At 40.4% G+C, this 23,506-nt stretch overlaps 1 protein-coding gene across 1 annotated transcript in view; it reads right to left on the reverse strand.

Moving 5' to 3' along the window:
- The window catches only part of LOC110450203 (G protein pathway suppressor 2-like), a 55,145-nt gene that overhangs the window by 10,135 nt on the left and 21,504 nt on the right, over window positions 1-23,506 (reverse strand). The window contains exons 4-11 of the mRNA XM_021497522.1: window positions 23,216-23,340; window positions 19,506-19,626; window positions 16,493-16,631; window positions 13,861-14,124; window positions 4,829-4,932; window positions 1,930-2,058; window positions 1,813-1,848; window positions 173-250 (exon numbers count right to left, since the gene is read on the reverse strand). Of these exons, the coding sequence (XP_021353197.1) occupies window positions 173-250; window positions 1,813-1,848; window positions 1,930-2,058; window positions 4,829-4,932; window positions 13,861-14,124; window positions 16,493-16,631; window positions 19,506-19,626; window positions 23,216-23,340 (996 nt within the window). The remainder of the gene's footprint in view (window positions 1-172; window positions 251-1,812; window positions 1,849-1,929; window positions 2,059-4,828; window positions 4,933-13,860; window positions 14,125-16,492; window positions 16,632-19,505; window positions 19,627-23,215; window positions 23,341-23,506) is intronic.

A 23,506-nucleotide genomic window follows, 5' to 3' on the forward strand; every position in this document is an offset into this window, starting at 1 on the left:
TTGGAGTCTATACTTACAGGGGGGTAGGTGGTTGGTGTGTAGTGGTGTTGGGTGGAGTCTATACTTACAGGGGGGTATAGCTGGTTGGTGTGTAGTGGTGGTGGGGGGAGTCTATACTTACAGGGGGGTAACTGGTTGGTGTGTAGTGGTGTTGGGTGGAGTCTATACTTACAGGGTTGCTGGTTGGTTTATATGTAGTGGTGGTAGGAGGAGCTTGGCCTCTGGCTGAGTATCCTGTCATTATACTTCCCTGTAAATTAATAGACAACATTATGGTTTAATGTTACATTTGTATAGAGATACACATTAAGTAAAATTAAATATCAAAAAGGTTTTTTTGAAAAGAACTAGGTCACATTTTCAGTTAGGTCCTGAGCAATGCAGAACAAGAGGCCCAGAGGGCCTGTATAGCTCACCTGGAATGTTAGCAAAATTGAAGTTGAAATAGCCAGATGTTGCTGGTAGTGTACATGTATTACATGGTTAGTCAGGGGTTATATTTACATGTACATGCAATTGGACAAAATCCTGTTATTCCTACATGAAAAGGAGGATTTTGAAGAATTTGATATGTTTCCCCTATTGGGCCCCGCCCCTCTGCCCCCCAAGGGGGCCAGACCCACTGTTATACAAAATTAAGTCCCCCTTCACCAAAGGATGCTTTAGACCAAATATGGACAAAATCCTGTCATTCCTACAGAAGTAGAAGGATTATACAGCTATTTTTTCTATTTTCCCTATTTGGCCCGCCCCCTTGCCCTCAGGGGGTTCAAACCCACCATTTATACAAAATTTATTTCCCTTCCCAATAGTATGCTACTGTTCAAATTTGGTCAAAATACCTTCATCCCAATGGAAGGAGAAAGATAATAAAGCTATTCCTCTATATCCCTTATTGGGCCCCGCCTCCCTGAACCAAGGAGGTGGTCAGACCCAACGTTAATACAAAATTGGTTCCCCTTCACCAAAGAGTGCTTCATCCCAATTTTGGACAGACTTCTGTCATTCTTGCCCCTGTGTGTGTGTGGGGGGGGNCACTTGGCCCCTATATAACTCTTTTATATGTATATATGTAGAATAGAAATGAACCCGAGGGTACAGAATTTAGGATAGCATCTCAGGCATGCTGAGGTTTCTGAACCCAAATTCTACAGCCAAGCCATTTCTATCCCACATAATTTACATAGGATAAAGTTATTTTCTTACATTGCTTATCAATTTATTTGATCGAGATGTGTATTGCCACCAACTCGTGGCAAAACAGCAACTTTAATACTGAACCAATATTAAAATTATATTATATCACTGGAAAGAGTGTATCAACTTATAAACTTCAGTTTATAAATAAGACCACAATAAATGAAGGTAAATTACTTGAACTGGAAAATAAAACTTAACAACTTAGTAACCAAAATTAATCCCCACTGGGAACATGCACTTAATGTGCTGTTTTGAATACAAAGAATTGCATCATTCGTTGCCGGACAAATGTTGATTTCTCAGATATTATCGGCTGCCAGTTAGTCATAATGCTGCTAAAATGAAGATGTGTTTGTCTATAAACAACAACACGAAACAATAACAACATTTGTTCACAGTTACCTTTTTATTTCTTGCAGCAGTTACACCTCGTCTAAAAAGAACATTAACAATCTGCCATTTTATTATATGTGCGGGGGCGAGTCTAGTACGGACATCCGAAACGGAATCCAGACCGTAGTTGCAGTACGGAAAGAGTTAATAGTTAAGAGTCCGAACACATTTTTTAGGCAGAAATACAGCTAAAGGGGAAACATTCTAAATATCTCTCACCTTGCTTGATTGCTGTTGTTGTTGTTGTTGTTGTTGCTGCTGCTGTTGCTGTTGCTGCTGCTGCTGCTGTTGTTGTTGTTGTTGTTGTTGCTGTTGCTGCTGCTGCTGCTGTTGTTGTTGTTGTTGTTGTTGTTGTTGTTGTTGTTGTTGTTGTTGTTGCTGCTGCTGCTGTTGTTGAAGTTGAATCTGTTGATGAACAAGTCCTGCTTGTGGTCCTGACAATGGTGCCACACCTCTTATCTGTGACTGGGGAAAAAACCCAGCTCAATAATTAGACATTTTGTGGCTATATTGACATTAATTCTGTGTACCACCAACAATTCTGATGTTACAACATCATGACTCAGCTTTGCTATCTATAACACACAGGAAAAGGATAAAATTGATGAGTCTACATTTATCAGTTTTAATAACTGACAAAACTAAAAATAGCATTAGTACCATATAACATTTACAGTACAAAAGGCCCAGAGGGCCTGTATCGCTCACCTGAATATAATTGAAGTTATTGTTATGAAGTAAAGATCGATATAGCACTCCATGGTAGGTGCTGTAAGTACATATGAAATTTCAGAAAGATCCATCCAGTACTTCAGATATAGAGAACAAACTTCAAACAGAGCCCCACCCCTATACCCCTACGGGGGTCATACCCACCAATTATACAAAATTGAGTCACCGTCACCCAAGGATGCTCCACACTAAATCAGGATAAAATCCCTTAATCCCGATGGTCGGAGAAGGATTTTAAATGTTTTACCTCTATTTCTCCTATTGGGCCCGCCCTTCTGCCCCCGTCGGAGACCTACTGCTAATACAAAATTGAGTCCCCTTGGACCAAGGATGCTCCAGACTAAATTAGGATAAAATCCCTTAATCCCTATGTTAGTAGAAGGATTTTAAAGGTTTTACCTCTATTTTCCCTATTGGGCCCCGCCTCTCTGCCTACAGGGGGGTCACACACAACGTTTATACAAAATTGGTTCCCCTTCACCCAAGAATGCTTCAGACCAAATATGGACAAAATCCTGTCATTCCTACCGAAGAAGAAGGATTTTGAAGATTTATCTCTATTTCCCCTATTGGGCCCTACCCCTCAGGTCCAAGGGGGGCCACACACCGTTTATACAAAATTTGTTCCCCTTTACCCGAGGATGTTCCACACCAAATATGGACCAAATCCTTTCATTCCTACAGAAGAAGAAGGATTTTAAAGCATAATTTGCTATGTTTCCCCTATCGGGCCCCACCCCTCAGGCCCCTGGGGGGCCAGACCCTTGATTTATACAAAATTTGTTCCCCTTTACCCGAGGATGTTCCACACCAAATATGGACCAAATCCTTTCATTCCTACAGAAGAAGAAGGATTTTAAAGAATAATTTGCTATGTTTCCCCTATTGGGCCCTGCCGCTCAGGCACCTGGGAGGCCAGATCCATGGGGTATACAAAATTGATTCCCCTTCACCCAAGAATGCTTCAGACCAAATATGGAACAAATCCTTTCATTCCTACAGAAGAAGGATTTAAAGAATTTGCTATATTTCCCCTAATGGGCCCCGCCCCTCAGCCCCCAGGGGGGCAAGACCCACCATTTATACAAACTTAGTCCCCCTTCCCCCAAGGACGCTTCTGACCAAATATGGACCAAAACCTTTCATTCCTACAGAAGAAGAAGGATTTTAAAGCATAATTTGCTACAATTCCATTATTAGGCCCCGCCCCTCAGGCACCTGGGGGGCCAGATCCACGGTTCATACAAAATTGGTTCCCTTTCACCCAAGGATGCTTCAGACCAAATATGGAACAAATCCTTCTATTCCTACAGAAGAAGAAGGATTTTAAAGAATTTGCTATATTTCCCCTATTGGGCCCTGCCCCTCAGCCCCAGGGGGGCTAGACCCACCATTTATACAAACTTTGTCCCACTTCCCCCAAGGATGCTTCTGACCAAATATGGAACAAATTCTTTCATGTCTACAGAAGAAGAAGGATTTTAAAAAAAAATTTGCTATATTTTCTCTATTTGGCCCCGCCCCTCAGGCCCCTGGGGGGCCAGACCCACCATTTATACAAATTGGTTCCCTTCACCCATGGATGCTTCAGACAAAATATGGACTAAATCCTTTCATGCCTACAGAAGAAGAAGGATTTTAAAGAATAATTTGCTATGTTTCCCCTATTGGGCCCTGCCGCTCAGGCACCTGGGGGGCCAGATCCATGGGGTATACAAAATTGGTTCCCCTTCACCCAAGAATGCTTCAGACCAAATATGGAACAAATCCTTTCATTCCTACAGAAGAAGGATTTTAAAGAATTTGCTATATTTCCCCTATTGGGCCCCGCCCCTCTGACCCGAGGGGGGCTACACCCTCTGTTATACAAATTTCAGGCCCCTTCCTTCAAAGCTGCCTTGAAAAAAATTGGTTGGTTAAGAACAAGAAGAAGATATACCTATTTGGCTCTGCCCCCAGGGGTGTCACATCCTCCGTTAATATAAAATTTAATTCCCTTTTTCCAAAGATGATCTAGAACAAGTTTGGTTAAAATCCCTTTATCAGTACAAAAAGAGAAAGATCTTTAATGGTTTCCTCTATTTCCCCTAATGAGCTCCACCCTTCTGCACCAAAAAAGGGGGCCACACACCCCAGTTCATACATTATTGATTCTTTTTACCCTATAAGCATGCTTCAGACCACATTTGGTATAAATCCCTTCATTTGTACAGAAGGAGAAAGATGTTCCTCTATTTCCCCTATTGGGTCCCACCACTCTGCCCCAAGGGGGCTATACTCTCCATTTATATAAACTTGAGGCATCTTTGTCCAAAGATTCTCTAGATTTTCTTTTGTCCAAGTCCTTCTATTGAACTAGTAGCGTTTTGACGGACGACGGATGCAGGACGCTTCAATTCAATGGTTCAGTAACATTTGTGCAGCAGAAAAGAAATACACCTTCTCACATAGTTCAATGACCTTAAGATAACATGTCAGTGGATACACAAGTGATACTACACACCTGCTGCATCTTGTACTTCTCTTCGTTAAACCCTGCCTTCTGATTGGCATGTTCCAACTGCTGCTGTAGCGGAATGGCTGTACCGTGGCCTGGAGCCATGTAACCTGCAATAAACAATGACTTATATGACTCCAAATCTTCATGCTTAGCAATTGTAAATATGATAACAGTATATGATGATCTCTGAAGTTTCCATGTTATGACCCAGGGTACCAAGACTTTATTTGTCTTTCATGCACAGCAAATATACATATGTGACAAATTAAATGGGTTAGGATCTCAGCAGTTTCAAAGTTATGATCCAGGAACAAGTCCTTCAGGGTGTGGCCAGACCCCAGAGTCACTTCTGATATCATTATTGTGTCTGTCACTTTCTGCCTAGCAATTGCATAATATGGTATACGGGTGGGGATCTCAACCTTTTAAAAGTTAAGTCCCAGGAACTTAGTCTCCATGTTTGGGGTCATACCATGGGGTCATTCTGGTAGAATATGTGTATCTGTCTCCTTATACTGTACTCAGCAATTGTATATAGTATATATGTTATGGGTTGGGCATTTTAATCATTTCCAAGTTAAAAACACTTTTTGGCCCTGCCCAAACGGGAGTCAACCTTTCAACTGGTAAAATCTGAGGTTGCACCAACTGAAAATGAATCCAATCAATTATGATTGATATCCATCTCTTAGTTCCTAAGAAGAAAGCACTTAAGCTATATGGCCAAAGTGTCCTTTTCACCCCTCCCCTCCCTTTTCCCGGGGAGGGTCAGCCCTTTCATTTGTACACTTTTGTATCCCCACCACCTGGGAATGCTACTAACTACATTATGCTTGATGTTCATATCTTAGTGCCAAAGAATTTGACGATTAAATCAATATTGTAAAATTACCCCCTTTTGCCGCCGCCCCTTAGCAGGGGAGTCAGCCCATACATTTGTTCAATTTTTAAATCCCCACCAGCTGAGAACACTTGAAACTTATCATGATTGATACAGCGGAACCTGCTTATAATGATATTCGATTTGCCTGAGAAAAATATCATAACAACCGATATATCATAATAAACAATTATAACCGTTTATAGGTTGTCTGAATGGGAAGTGAAATGCCTTTTAATCATCAGACATACATAGATGTGAAAACATTTGATGATATTGATAAAAAGTAATATTGGAAATACTTTAAGTAAATTGTTAATTGTTATTTATATCAGTGTGTTGACAAAATTTGAGAAAATTGCATTATGCCATCATAAAGATCAGTATGTGAATTCTATTTTCCATCTCAAATGACTTCGAGCATTTCTTAAGAACTATTGTTATACTATAATACTACAATTCATTTCAACAAAAAACAAGAGGCCCAATGGGCCTGCATCGCTCACCTGGTATTAAACTCACACTTGTAATCTTAACAAGAGGCCCAAGAGGGCCTGTATCGCTCACCTGAATATTTAAGCAGTCATAGCAAAATATTCTCATTAAATATTATATTGCACTAAAAATATTTCCCTCGCAAACTTTGTTGGCTCCATCTATTGAAACTACCAGCAAAATATTATTATAAGATTCTATGCTTTTTGATTCTTCTTCAGAAGTTGCTGACATATTTTTCCCTGTGATCTTGTAAGTAGGTCAATGTCATTTTCCTTCTCAAATTGGTTAGCTCTATTCCAAAAAGCTACCAGCCAAATCTTATGAATCCATTCCTTTTAGTTCTCAAGAACAAATCCATTAAAATGTTGTTGACCTCTGTGACCTCTAAAGTAGGTTGAGGTCATTTTCATTTGCAAACTTTGGTGAGCTCTATCCCGGGAAGTCACCAGCCAAATATTATAATTTTATGCCTTTTAATTCTTCAGAAGAAGCTGTTTGAACTGTTTGACATATTTGAACGCTGTGACCTTGAAAGTAGGTCAAGGTCATTTTCATTCGCAAACTTTGTTTGGCTCTTTCCCAGGAAGCCACCTGCCAAATATTAAGATTTTATAACTACCAGTTCTTCAGAAGAAGTCGTTTAAAGTGTTTGACATATCTGCCTCATGTGACCTTAAAAGAAGGTCAAGGTCATTTTCATTCTCAAACTTTGTTCGGCTCTTTCCTAGGAAGCTACAAGCCAAATATAGAGATTATATACCTTTCAGTTCTTCAGAAGAAGTCGTTTGAAGTGTCTGACACATTTGACTCCTGTGACCTTGAAAGAAGGTCAAGGTCATTTTCATTCTCAAACTTTGTCGGGCTCTATCCAAGGAAGCCATCAATCAAAAATAAAGATTCTATACCTTTCAGTTCTTCAGAAGAAGTCATTTGAAGCTTTTGACATATATGACCCCTGTGACCTTGAAAGTAGGTCAAACTAGTTTTCATTCTCAAACTTTGTTGGGCTCTATCCCAGGAAGCCACCAGCCAAATATAAAGATTATATACCTTTCAGTTCTTCAGAAGAAGTCGTTTGAAGTGTTTGACACATTTGACCCCTGTGACCTTGAAAGAAGGTCAAGGTAATTTTCATTCTCAAACTTTGTTGGGCTCCATCCAAGGAAGCCATCAGCCAAATATGAAGATTCTATACCTTTTAATTCTTCAGAAGAAGTCGTTAGAAGTTTTTGACATATTTGACCCCTGTGACCTTGAAAGTTGGTCAAACTAATTTTCATTCTCCAACCTTGTTGGTCTCTATCCCAGGAAGCCACCAGCCAAATATACAGATTCTATACCTTTCAGTTCTTCAGAAGAAGTCGTTTGAAGTGTTTGACACATTGACCCCTGTGACCTTGAAAGTAGGTCAAGGTCATTTTCATTCTCAAACTTTGTTGGGCTCTATCCCGGGAAGCCATCAGCCAAATACGAAGATTCTATACCTTTTAGTTCTTCGTGCCAGGTGAGCTAAAAATGGACTAAAATACAGCTACAGGCAGAATATCAGTGTTTGATTCATAAGAACGTATCAAAAGATTTAAACATATGACGCCTGTGACCTTGAATGTCAAACAAGGACATTAGGTTGAAAGTGGGTCAAGGACATTCATTTGAACAAACTTGGTAGTCCTTCATCCCAGCACCATGCCAGAAGCTCACTTGGCTCTTTGGGCCAGGTGAGCTAAACAGTGTATATTATAATTAATCAGTCGTCGTCAGTTTAATATGACAATAACCTTTGTTACTTTTAGATCAATTTCCGGCACTATGCTGTCTGGACGGTATGCCCAGATTTTGTCACTTTTTCTTGGGAGATACGGGGAAATAACTTGCAAAGCGATAAGGAAACTATTGTGTAAATGATAAAAACCACACTACTTCCATGTGAAGTATTATATTCATTGAAATCAATTAACTACTGCACATGTTTTGATAAGACTACAAAATATGGCCAGCATGCGATTTACAGTTAGATGGACCTATTGTCCAGTTGTCACCCAAGGACAACTGACCTTAGTATTTAGCTTATAAATAGAACACTGCAAGGTAAACAAGAGCCCGCTGTTTGACTGACGTTATATCCCCCATTTAAGAATCAAGCAAAAGCTGCATTGATTATCGCTGACTTTAGGAAATAGGTCATGGCGTTATTCACATAGGCGATCTGTATCATTTGCCACAATGCAACAAAATAAAAGTATGGAACAAAATTGCATCGATAAAATAGATTTAATACTTGACCCCTATGACCTTGCAATTGAATGAAGGTCACCTATTTGAACCAACTTGGTAGCCCTTCATCCAAGCATGTTACTGGCAAAATATCATCACCCTAGGCCTCTTGGTTATTCAGAAGTTGTTTAAAGGTTTTAAACATATTTGACCCCTGTGATCTTGAATATAAGTCAAGGTCATTTATTTGAACAAACTTGGTAGCCCTTCATCCCAGCATGCTACAGACCAAATGTCACCATACTGATTCTTTTAGTTATTCAGAAGAAGTTGTTTAAAGGTTTTTTGAGACAATTGACCCCTGTGACCTTGAATATGAGTGAAGGTCATTCTTTTGAACAAACTTTGTAGCCCTTCACTCCAACATGTTACTGGCAAACTATCATCACCCTGGGCATTTTGGTTATTCAGAAGAAGTTGTTTAAAAGTTTTTAACATATTTGACCCCTTTGACCTTGAATAGTACTTAAGCCTATTAAAAGGTTCTACATGAAAAAGAATCCAAGTAAAGGATTGAACGGCATCCAGCTTATACATGACAATGTCTCATCCAGCTTATACACGACAACGCCTCATCCAGCTTATACACGACAACGCCTCATCCAGCTTATACACGACAACGCCTCATCCAGCTTATACACGACAACGCCTCATCCAGCTTATACACGACAACGCCTCATCCAGCTTATACACGACAACGCCTCATCCAGCTTATACACGACAACGCCTCATCCAGCTTATACACGACAACGCCTCATCCAGCTTATACACGACAACGCCTCATCCAGCTTATACACGACAACGCCTCATCCAGCTTATACACGACAATGCCTCATCCAGCTTATACACGACAATGCCTCATCCAGCTTATACACGACAATGCCTCATCCAGCTTATACACGACAATGCCTCATCCAGCTTATACACGACAATGCCTCATCCAGCTTATACACGACAATGCCTCATCCAGCTTATACACGACAATGCCTCATCCAGCTTATACACGACAATGCCTCATCCAGCTTATACACGACAATGCCTCATCCAGCTTATACACGACAATGCCTCATCCAGCTTATACACGACAATGCCTCATCCAGCTTATACACGACAATGCCTCATCCAGCTTATACACGACAATGCCTCATCCAGCTTATACACGACAATGCCTCATCCAGCTTATACACGACAATGCCTCATCCAGCTTATACACGACAATGCCTCATCCAGCTTATACACGACAATGCCTCATCCAGCTTATACACGACAATGCCTCATCCAGCTTATACACGACAATGCCTCATCCAGCTTATACACGACAATGCCTCATCCAGCTTATACACGACAATGCCTCATCCAGCTTATACACGACAATGCCTCATCCAGCTTATACACGACAATGCCTCATCCAGCTTATACACGACAATGCCTCATCCAGCTTATACACGACAATGCCTCATCCAGCTTATACACGACAATGCCTCATCCAGCTTATACACGACAATGCCTCATCCAGCTTATACACGACAATGCCTCATCCAGCTTATACACGACAATGCCTCATCCAGCTTATACACGACAATGCCTCATCCAGCTTATACACGACAATGCCTCATCCAGCTTATACACGACAATGCCTCATCCAGCTTATACACGACAATGCCTCATCCAGCTTATACACGACAATGCCTCATCCAGCTTATACACGACAATGCCTCATCCAGCTTATACACGACAATGCCTCATCCAGCTTATACACGACAATGCCTCATCCAGCTTATACACGACAATGCCTCATCCAGCTTATACACGACAATGCCTCATCCAGCTTATACACGACAATGCCTCATCCAGCTTATACACGACAATGCCTCATCCAGCTTATACACGACAATGCCTCATCCAGCTTATACACGACAATGCCTCATCCAGCTTATACACGACAATGCCTCATCCAGCTTATACACGACAATGCCTCATCCAGCTTATACACGACAATGCCTCATCCAGCTTATACACGACAATGCCTCATCCAGCTTATACACGACAATGCCTCATCCAGCTTATACACGACAATGCCTCATCCAGCTTATACACGACAATGCCTCATCCAGCTTATACACGACAATGCCTCATCCAGCTTATACACGACAATGCCTCATCCAGCTTATACACGACAATGCCTCATCCAGCTTATACACGACAATGCCTCATCCAGCTTATACACGACAATGCCTCATCCAGCTTATACACGACAATGCCTCATCCAGCTTATACACGACAATGCCTCATCCAGCTTATACACGACAATGCCTCATCCAGCTTATACACGACAATGCCTCATCCAGCTTATACACGACAATGCCTCATCCAGCTTATACACGACAATGCCTCATCCAGCTTATACACGACAATGCCTCATCCAGCTTATACACGACAATGCCTCATCCAGCTTATACACGACAATGCCTCATCCAGCTTATACACGACAATGCCTCATCCAGCTTATACACGACAATGCCTCATCCAGCTTATACACGACAATGCCTCATCCAGCTTATACACGACAATGCCTCATCCAGCTTATACACGACAATGCCTCATCCAGCTTATACACGACAATGCCTCATCCAGCTTATACACGACAATGCCTCATCCAGCTTATACACGACAATGCCTCATCCAGCTTATACACGACAATGCCTCATCCAGCTTATACACGACAATGCCTCATCCAGCTTATACACGACAATGCCTCATCCAGCTTATACACGACAATGCCTCATCCAGCTTATACACGACAATGCCTCATCCAGCTTATACACGACAACGCCTCATCCAGCTTATACACGACAACGCCTTATCCAACAAAAGCAATATTATACAAGAAATTTTGAAGCAAGAGAAGGTAGCACGTCAGATTGCCAAACCTATTCACGAGATATAAGTCCCTCTGACTTATTCCTGTTTCCTTTACTAAAGACATTGCTCTCTGGGAAACCGTATGGCTCTAGAAGTGATTCAGCTAAGGTTCCCATCAGTATACCAAGGGGAGACTTTGCGCAGTGTTTACATCATGGATAGCACGATTATGAGAGTGCGTTTTTGCTAAGGGGGAATACTTCGAAATAATGTTATATAAAGAACAAACTATGTACAACATACTTGATATACCTGACACTATTGATGCAAGAAGGACAGACACAACACCAAAAGCTCACCTCGATCGGCAGACCATTGATCATTTCCTAGTGCGATAGATTCTATAATATCTGGTCTTGTTAAATCATTCTATAATATCTGGTCTTGTCTAACCATTCTATAATATCTGGTCTTGTCTAACCATTCTATAATATCTGTTCTTGTCTAACCATTCTATAATATCTGGTCTTGTCTAACCATTCTATAATATCTGGTCTTGTCTAACCATTCTATATTATCTGGTCTTGTCTAGCCATTCTATAATATCTGGTCTTATTAAATCATTCTATAATATCTGGTCTTGTTAAATCATTCTATAGTATCTGGTCTTGTCTAACCATTCTATATTATCTGGTCTTGTCTAGCCATTCTATAATATCTGGTCTTGTCTAACCTTTCTATAATATCCGGTCTTGTCTAACCATTCTATAATATCTGGTCTTGTCTAACCATTCTATAATATCTGGTCTTGTCTAACCATTCTATAATATCTGGTCTTGTCTAACCATTCTATAATATCTGGTCTTGTCTAACCATTCTATAATATCTGGTCTTGTCTAACCATTCTATAATATCTGGTCTTGTCTAACCATTCTATAATATCTGGTCTTGTCTAACCATTCTATAATATCTGGTCTTGTCTAACCATTCTATAATATCTGGTCTTGTCTAACCATTCTATAATATCTGGTCTTGTCTAACCATTCTATAATATCTGGTCTTGTCTAACCATTCTATAATATCTGGTCTTGTCTAACCATTCTATAATATCTGGTCTTGTCTAACCATTCTATAATATCTGGTCTTGTCTAACCATTCTATAATATCTGGTCTTGTCTAACCATTCTATAATATCTGGTCTTGTCTAACCATTCTATAATATCTGGTCTTGTCTAACCATTCTATAATATCTGGTCTTGTCTAACCATTCTATAATATCTGGTCTTGTCTAACCATTCTATAATATCTGGTCTTGTCTAACCATTCTATAATATCTGGTCTTGTCTAACCATTCTATAATATCTGGTCTTGTCTAACCATTCTATAATATCTGGTCTTGTCTAACCATTCTATAATATCTGGTCTTGTCTAACCATTCTATAATATCTGGTCTTGTCTAACCATTCTATAATATCTGGTCTTGTCTAACCATTCTATAATATCTGGTCTTGTCTAACCATTCTATAATATCTGGTCTTGTCTAACCATTCTATAATATCTGGTCTTGTCTAACCATTCTATAATATCTGGTCTTGTCTAACCATTCTATAATATCTGGTCTTGTCTAACCATTCTATAATATCTGGTCTTGTCTAACCATTCTATAATATCTGGTCTTGTCTAACCATTCTATAATATCTGGTCTTGTCTAACCATTCTATAATATCTGGTCTTGTCTAACCATTCTATAATATCTGGTCTTGTCTAACCATTCTATAATATCTGGTCTTGTCTAACCATTCTATAATATCTGGTCTTGTCTAACCATTCTATAATATCTGGTCTTGTCTAACCATTCTATAATATCTGGTCTTGTCTAACCATTCTATAATATCTGGTCTTGTCTAACCATTCTATAATATCTGGTCTTGTCTAACCATTCTATAATATCTGGTCTTGTCTAACCATTCTATAATATCTGGTCTTGTCTAACCATTCTATAATATCTGGTCTTGTCTAACCATTCTATAATATCTGGTCTTGTCTAACCATTCTATAATATCTGGTCTTGTCTAACCATTCTATAATATCTGGTCTTGTCTAACCATTCTATAATATCTGGTCTTGTCTAACCATTCTATAATATCTGGTCTTGTCTAACCATTCTATAATATCTGGTCTTGTCTAACCATTCTATAATATCTGGTCTTGTCTAACCATTCTATAATATCTGGTCTTGTCTAACCATTCTATAATATCTGGTCTTGTCTAACCATTCTATAATATCTGGTCTTGTCTAACCATTCTATAATATCTGGTCTTGTCTAACCATTCTATAATATCTGGTCTTGTCTAACCATTCTATAATATCTGGTCTTGTCTAACCATTCTATAATATCTGGTCTTGTCTAACCATTCTATAATATCTGGTCTTGTCTAACCATTCTATAATATCTTGTCTTATTTCTGTAATGTGTGGTTTTGTTTAACCAATCAGATTACTGTATTTTGACCAGCTTACCTCCTGGTTGCTGCATCCTCTGAACTGGATAGCCTGGGTAGGCCTCTGGGGCGATTTGCTTAGGTTGCTGGTGGGTGGCGTAGTGATTCGGGTAGGCAGTGAAAGCTGATTGACTACTAGATCCACTGTATTTACTGGCTGGTGATTTGCTGCTTGTGTAACTGGGGGCGGCGGCAGCAGCGGCCTGTTGGTAAGCATGACTTGCTGCCTGCTGATTGGCATACGACACCTGTGTTGGCTGGCCTTGTGGAAAGTTTCCAGATTCTAGAAATATACATATTTTTTGTGACATAATAGACAGGTATTTCTAGCTATATTGGCTGTTTTGGTTATTTTTACATACAGATAAAGTTTCAGGAAGTTATCTTGAACAGTTTTTGAGTTATAGCTTGAAAACCAGATATACACAGACAGAGCCCATTTGCCATCCTTGATACTCCAGGGTTACGCTCACTTAAGCTCTCTGCACCCTGCAATACGTCATTGGTTGGTTGGTTGAAGGGTTTTGCGCCTACATGAATCCACCCTTATGGGTTTCATCTCACTGACGGAAGTCGGTGTTCTGTCGGCGTTCAATACGTCATGGTAAAGATGGGTATTTGATTTGTCTCAGGTACATAAAACAGACCAATCGCTAGGCTGATACCTGTCCTTTGAAGTTACAGGAGAGCGCACCCCACTTCAAAGCCAGTCAATTTTACCTTACAATATCGCAAGATTCTTTTGATGTACAATGCATATGAACGAATCAAATTAGTCTACTAGTATCATCCACGAAGTGGTGTGCACATTGAGCCTTTTAATTTGCCATGACATATTCCAGGGGTGCAGAGAGCGAAAGTTACCCTGGAATATCAAGGTTGTCCATTGATATATCCCCTGCCATCTTCATTGGGTGGGGACAACAACACAATATGTAGCAAAAACTTTCAGAAAGGATGGCAACACCATTTGTTTATACAAAACTCTGCACTTCTGGCCCAGGAATCCTTTTGTACTAAATATGGTTAAAATATTGGAGAACTGTTTTAAATATTTATCCTTGCTTTCCTAGTCCAGTGGCTCCAGGAATTCACACTGATGAGTACCCTTGGCCAAGTAATCTTCCACACCAGTTTGGTCAAAATCCACTGAGCTGTCTCATAAATACAAAGTTGATATACACAACATAAGCCTCTGACAACAATCTGGGTAGGTAAACTAGAATTATTTCAATATAAAGTATTCAATCTATCAGTGTCTCAAAGTAATGGTGAATTTACCATAAACAATAAGTCTACAGACCCCAGGATCAATTCTAATGTCAGGACTACATTCATCTCTTTCAGCCCAGCATTTATATTTATAGTTTTGGGGTGGGGATCTCAACCGTTTCAAAGTTATGACCCACGGGTTAAGTCTGCAAGGGTGGAGCAGACCCTGGGGTCAATTCTAATATCATGACTGCATTCGTCTCTTTATGCCCAACAATTGTATATATAGTTTTGGGATGGGAATCTTAACCCAGGGACTATGTTTCCAAGGTTGGGGCCAGACCCCAGGGCCATCCTGGAAGTAAATGTGCATTCTTCTCTTCATACTCAGTAATTGTATATATAGTTATAGGGTGGGGATCTCAACAATTTCCGAGTAATAAACTTTGTTTGGCCCCACCCGTTAGCCCCCCAGGGGGTCCGCCTCAGCATTTGTACAATTTTGAATCCCTGCCTTCCATGAATGCTTCCAACCAAAAATGATTGATATCCATGACACAGTTCTACAGAAGAAATCGTTTATAGCAATATAGCCAAATTGCCCCCCTTTGGCCCCACCCTCAGCCCCCATGGGGGTCAGCCCAACCACTTGTACAATTTTGAATCCCCACCACCTAGGGATGCTTCTAGTCAAATATGGTTGATATCCATATTTTAGTTCCAGAGAAGAAGTCACTTAAAGCAATATAGCCAAATAACCCTTTTTTGCTCAGCCCCCTTTGGGGTCAGCCCCAACATTTGTACAATTTTAAATCCCCGCCTCGCATGAATGCTTCTGACCAAATATAATTGATATCCATGCTATGGTTCTACAGAAGAAGTCATTTATAGCAATGGAGCCAAATTGCCCCTTTTTGGCCAAACCCCTTAGTCTGGGGTGCGGACCAGGTGAGCTAAAAATAAATTCCATGGCCCAAGTCAGTATTATCAATACCTAACATAATGATGTCAAAATGACAAGATAGAAACCTGATTGTTACATATTTTTTGTTTATTTGAGTTATATAAGTTTATCCCTGCTCATCTTGTAGCTCAACACACAACTGACAATGAAAGTTACATCAATATCTGAATATTCTGGCTCTATCTCATCCTCATGTTTCTAACAGGAATTCTCATCTTCATCAACCTCTTCTATTCAGAGATGTAAAAAAAAAAGTTCAAAGCACTTGCCCCAATTAATCTCTCTGTACACAAGCTCACTTCTCTGGTCGGCAGTTTGTAACTAACCAATGTTGCTGTGTTGTAAAGTTTCATTGAGGCTATTGAACATGGCTTAGATTGACGAGATTGTTTATGGCTGTGGGTCATTGGACCACTGTTACTTCATGGAAATACCCTTCCAGTGCAACACCCTCAATTCTTAGTTTAAAGCTTACTGTAGTCTGTCTGGGCTGGGTGGGAGAACCCAGGATGTTGCTTGGCTACTGCCGTGGCCATCATTTTGGGCTCAGGATATGGCTGGTATACTGTTGATGGAGGAGGGGAGGGACTTCTGGGCCTCTTCAGACTCATCTGCTGTAACAATGAATCATGTACCTGACAATGTTAACAAACAAAACTATAAGATACCATAGCATCTTTACTTTGCAATGATTCCCCTACTACCTTGGAATATTCCCCTACTACCTTGGAACATTCCCCTACTACCTTGGAAAATTCCCCTACTACCTTGGAATATTCCCCTACTACCTTGGAACATTCCCCTACTACCTTGGAATATTCCCCTACTACCTTGGAATATTCCCCTACTACCTTGGAACATTCCACTACTACCTTTGAACATTCCACTACTACCTTGGAACATTCCCTTACTACCTTGGAATATTCCCCTACTACCTTTGAACATTCCCCTTCTACCTTGGAATATTCCCCTACTACCTTGGAACATTCCCCTACTACCTTGGAATATTCCCCTACTTCCTTGGAACATTCCCCTACTACCTTGGAACATTCCCTGGAACATTCCCCTACTACCTTGGAACATTCCATGGAACATTCCCCTACTACCTTGGAACATTCCACTACTACCTTTGAACATTCCACTACTACCTTTGAACATTCCCCTTATACCTTGGAATATTCCCCTACTCCCTTGGAATATTCCCCTACTACCTTTGAACATTCCCCTATTACCTTGGAACATTCCCCCACTACCTTGGAATATTCCCCTACTACCTTGGAATATTTCCCTACTACCTTGGAACATTCCACGGAACATTCCCATACTACCTTGGAACATTCCACTACTACCTTTGAACATTCCACTACTACCTTGGAACATTCCCCTACTACCTTGGAACATTCCCCCACTACCTTGGAACATTCCCCTACTACCCTTGGAACATTCCCCTACTACCTTGGAACATTCCACGGAACATTCCCCGTCTACCTTGTAACATTCCACTACTACCTTGGAACATTCCACGGAACATTCCCCTACTACCTTGGAACATTCCACTACTACCTTTGAACATTCCCCTTATACCTTGGAATATTCCCCTACTACCTTGGAATATTCCCCTACTACCTTTGAACATTCCCCTATTACCTTGGAACATTCCCCCACTACCTTGGAACATTCCCCTACTACCTTGGAATATTCCCCTACTACCTTGCAATATTCCCCTACTACCTTGGAACATTCCCCTACTACCTTTGAACATTCCCCTACTACCATGGAATATTCCCCAACTACCTTGGAACATTCCCCTACTACCTTTGAACATTCCCCTATTACCTTGGAATATTCCCCTACTACCTTGGAACATTCTCCTACTACCTTGAAACATTCCCCTACTACCCTGGAACATTCCCCTACTACCTTGAAACATTCCCCTACTACCTTGGAATATTCCCCAACTACCTTGGAACATTCCCCTACTACCTTGGAATATTCCCCTACTACCTTGGAACATTCCCCTACTACCTTGGAATATTCCCCTACTACCTTTGAACATTTACCTACTAACTTGGAATATTCCCCTACTACCTTGGAATATTCCCCTACTACCTTGGAACATTCCCCTACTCCCTTGGAACATTCCACTACTACCTAGGAACATTCCCCTACTACCTTGGAATATTCCCCTACTACCTTGGAATATTCCCTTACTACCTTGGAATATTCCCTTACTACCTTGGAACATTCCCCTACTCCCTTGGAACATTCCACTACTACCTTGGAACATTCCACTACTACCTTGGAACATTCCCCTACTACCATGGAATATTCCCCTACTACCTTGGAACATTCCCCCACTACCTTGGAATATTCCCTTACTACCTTGGAATATTCCCTTACTACCTTGGAACATTCCCCTACTACCTTGGAATATTCCCCTACTACCTTGGAATATTCCCTTACTACATTGGAATATTCCCCTACTACCTTGGAACATTCCCCTACTACCATGGAATATTCCCCTACTACCTTGGAACATTCCCCTACTACCTTGGAACATTCCCCCACTACCTTGGAATATTCCCTTACTACCTTGGAATATTCCCCTACTACCTTGGAACATTCCCCTACTACGTAGGAACATTCCCCCACTACCTTGGAATATTCCCCTACTACCTTGGAACATTCCCCTACTATCTTGGAACATTCCCCTACTACCTTGGAACACTCCCCTACTACCTTGGAACATTCCCCTACTGCCTTGTAATATTCCCTTACTACCTTGGAATATTCCCTTACTACCTTGGCTACTACCTTGGAACATTCCCCTACTATCTTGGAACATTCCCCTACTACCTTGGAACATTCGCCTACTACCTTGGAACATTCCCCTACTACCTTAGAACATTCCCCTACTACCTTGGAACATTCCCCCACTACCTTGGAACATTCCCCTACTACCTTGGCCCTGAAGTGATATTTATGATCTTATATGGTTCAAGTCCTTTCATTTATACTGAAGAGAAGTATTCCAAACAATTATCACTATCTAACCTATTGGCCCTGCTCCTCTGCCCAGGCCACCTCCTATTTGGCCTCACTTTTCATAAGTACCAAATTGAGATTGATTGGTCCAGTTAAGCTTTAGATAAAAAAAAAAATGAAGTTTTGCTTTTCCAATCCATCTCAAATGGGAGTATGTACATTTACTGTTGACCAAGGCATACAATGATCGCATATCAGCAGAGAAATAGTGCTAATATAGGGACTGACTAAGTGATGCTGGAGGATAGGAACTGCCATCATCTTATGATGATTGGCTAAAAATCCTGGTACAGATAACGTTTTACACGGTGTTAATGCCCATTCTTTTTACACAAAAGAAATTTAAAATGTTTTAAAATTATCAGTCTTGAAATTTTTTCCATTTCTCATAAAATCTTTAAGATATAAAAACGAGAGCCCATGTACAAGTGTTGTATACCTACATGCATCATGGCGGGCTGTGTGGGTCTGTACAGAGTGGGACGACCGTGCTGCATCAACATGGCGTGGTTGGTCGCCAGGTTGGCGGGGTGTGGGTATGCTTGTTGGAGACTCAACAATTCACTGCAATCAAACAAACTATGTCAATCACAACAGTCACAGTAATACACAAAATTACTATAATCATAATGCCAAGGATTTGGTATTTAATTTATATCTATGGTCATCAATGATAAGAAATTAAATGCCAAGCAAATACTTTTGACAAGGTGGTGTTGCGCAAAATTTTAATAACCACAAACTAGTTCTAATTGATACAACAAATATATATAACCACAAACTAGTTCTAATTGATACAACAAATATATATAACCACAAACTAGTTCTAATTGATACAACAAATATATATATATATAAGTCCTACGTTAGTGACAAACTCAACAGTATCAGACTGACATAGGATATACTTCAAATGGTAGTAATCAATTGTCCTTAATCAAAAACTCAAAGGCCCTTAAATAACACAGGTTGTACAAAATGATAATTGGATGTAACCAATTGTTGTTCTGAACCTCAAAGGACTTGGATATTTCTGCACAACTATATGATTCTGTACTTTTTGTATTTTTATATAGACAAATGTATACTAAACATACTGTAGAAATATCTAAATGTTGTGTGGTTAATGTTTTATGTTGTTACTCTAATTTCTTATGTATTGTCCACTCCATTATATTACCCACCCACCTAAAAATGTCATGTTAAGGAAAAGTCTTTAGAATGCCCACTCCAGTAGATTCCCCACAGGTTACCTGCTACAACAGCAGACCCAATGGGACCGCAGGTTATCTGCTACAACAACAGACCCAATGGGCCCGCAGGTTATCTTCTACAACAACAGACCCAATGGGCCTGCATGGCTTATCTGCTACAACAACAGACCCAATGGGCCCCAGGTTACCTGCTACAACAACAGACCCAATGGGCCCGCAGGTTATCTGCTACAACAACAGACCCAATGGGCCTGCACGGCTTATCTGGCATTAATCTTAAAAGTAGACTAATATAAAGCTACAGGCAAAATATCACTATCGTTGACTCTAAGTCATTTAAAAGAACCTGTGAAAAGATTTTAACACATTTGACCCCTGTGACTTTGAATGTCAAACAAGGACATTGAGTTGAACAAACTTTATAGCCCTTCATTCCTGCATCAACTTGCCAAATATCACCAACTTACACTTTTTTTTATTGAGATGAAGTCTATTAAATGTTTATGTACATTTGACCATATGTGACCTTGAAAGAGTGTCATTGATTCATTCACATGAACAAACTTGATAGCTCTTCATCTGAGCATGCTACTGGTCAAATATCATTCTCCTTTGCAGTTTGATTTAAATCAGGGAAATCCTTTAAAGTTTTGAAAATATTTGACCAAAATTACATCTTATCGGGGAGTTTAACCCCTGTTTACATCTTATCAGGGAGTCTAACCCCTGTTTATGTCTTATCATGGAGTCTAACCCCTGTTTATGTTTTATCAGGGAGTCTAACCCCTGTTTACATCTTATCAGGGAGTCTATCCCCTGTTTATGTCTTATCAGGGAGTCTAACCTCTTGTTTACGTCTTATCAGGGAGTCTACCCCTGTTTACATCTTATCAGGAAGTCTAACCACTGTTTGCGTCTTATCAGGGAGTCTAACCCCTGTTTACATCTTATCAGGGAGTTTAATCCCTGTTTACATCTTATCAGGAAGTCTAACCCCTGTTTACATCTTAACAGGGAGTCAAACCCCTGTTTATGTTTTATCAGGGAGTCTAACCCTTGTTTATGTTTTATCAGGGAGTCTAACCCCTGTTTATGTCCGATCAGGGAGTTTAACCCCTGTTACATCTTATCAGGGAGTCTAACCCCTGTTTATGTCTTATAAGGGAGTCTAACCCCTGTTTACATCTTATCAGGGATTTTAACCCCTGTTTATGTCTTATCAGGGAGTCTAACCCCTGTTTACATCTTACCAGGGAGTCTAACCCCTGTTTACGTCCGATCAGGGAGTCTAACCCCTGTTTACATCCGATCAGGGAGTCTAACCCCTGTTTAGGTCTTATCAGGGAGTCTAACTCTTGTTTACGTCTTATCAGGGAGTCTAACCCCTGTTTATGCTTTATCAGGGAGTCTAACCCCTGTTTATGTCTTATCAGGGAGTCTAACCCCTGTTTACGTCTTATCAGGGAGTCTAACCCCTGTTTACATCTTATCAGGGAGTCTAACCCCTGTTTAGGTCTTATCAGGGAGTCCAACTCCTGTTTACGTCTTATCAGGGAGTCTAACCCCTGTTTACGTCTTATCAGGAAGTCTAACCCCTGTTTATGTTTTATCAGGGAGTCTAACCCCTGCTTATGTCTTGTCAGGGAGTCTAACCCCTGTTTATGTTTTATCAGGAAGTCTTACCCCTGTTTACATCTTATCAGGGAGTCTAACCCCTGTTTACATCTTATCAGGGAGTCTAATCCCTGTTTATGTCTTGTCAGGGAGTCTAACCCCTGTTTACGTCTTATCAGGGAGTTTAATCCCTGTTTACATCTTATCAGGGAGTCTAACCACTGTTTACATCTTATCAGGAAGTCTAACCCCTGTTTACATCTTATCAGGGAGTCAAACCCCTGTTTATGTTTTATCAGGGATTCTAACCCTTGTTTATGTTTTATCAGGGAGTCTAACCCCTGTTTATGTCCGATCAGGGAGTTTAACCCCTGTTACATCTTATCAGGGAGTCTAACCCCTGTTTATGTCTTATAAGGGAGTCTAACCCCTGTTTACATCTTATCAGGGATTTTAACCCCTGTTTATGTCTTATCAGGGAGTCTAACCCCTGTTTACAACTGACCAGGGAGTCTAACCCCTGTTTACGTCCGATCAGGGAGTCTAACCCCTGTTTATATCTGATCAGGGAGTCTAACCCCTGTTTAGGTCTTATCAGGGAGTCTAACTCTTGTTTACGTTTTATCAGGGAGTCTAACCCCTGCTTATGTCTTGTCAGGGAGTCTAACCCCTGTTTATGCTTTATCAGGGAGTCTAACCCCTGTTTATATCTTATCAGGGAGTCTAACCCCTGTTTATGCCTTATCAGGGAGTCTAACCCCTGTTTACATCTTACCAGGGAGTCTAACCCCTGTTTACGTCTGATCAGGGAGTCTAACCCCTGTTTACAACTGACCAGGGAGTCTAACCCCTGTTTATGTTTGATCAGGGAGTCTAACCCCTGTTTACGTCTTATCAGGGAGTCTAACCCCTGTTTATGTTTGATCAGGGAGTCTAACCCCTGTTTACGTCTTATAATGGAGTCTAAACCCCTGTTTATGTTTTATCAGGGAGTTTAACCACTGTTTACATCTTATCAGGGAGTCTAACCCCTGTTTATGTTTTATCAGGGAGTCTAACCCCTGTTTATGTTTTATCAGGGAGTCTAATCCCTGTTTACATCTTATCAGGGAGTCTAACCCCTGTTTATGTCCATTCAGGGAGTCTAACCCCTGTTTACATCTTATCAGGGAGTTTAACCCCTGTTTATGTTTTATCGGGGAGTCTAACCCCTGTTTACGTCCGATTGTGGATGGAGTGTAACCCCTGTTTACATCCGATCAGGGAGTCAACCACGGCCATCTGAGTGGAAGGGGAGTGTGATGATTTAATGGCACATAGCTTACCTCTGTTCCTTTAGTTGTGCTCTCTTCCTCGTCTCATCCTCCTGATGCAACACCTTCTTCAACTGGGAGAACAACTCATGTTTTTCTTGCTTTAAGGTGTCTAACTTCTTATCCATTGTCTGAACCTAAATATGATAATACTATATTATTATACCTCATCTATGTTTCAAAATGTATGAATCATACACCAAAACAAAATGTGTTTCTCAATGCCTAATTTACTTGTAATAAAACATTTATATACTATACCTAGAGTAATCATATTTATATACTGTACCTAGAGTAATCACA

This window comes from Mizuhopecten yessoensis, unplaced genomic scaffold, assembly GCF_002113885.1.
Source record: "Mizuhopecten yessoensis strain PY_sf001 unplaced genomic scaffold, ASM211388v2 scaffold5099, whole genome shotgun sequence".
NCBI classification, from domain to species: domain Eukaryota; kingdom Metazoa; phylum Mollusca; class Bivalvia; order Pectinida; family Pectinidae; genus Mizuhopecten; species Mizuhopecten yessoensis.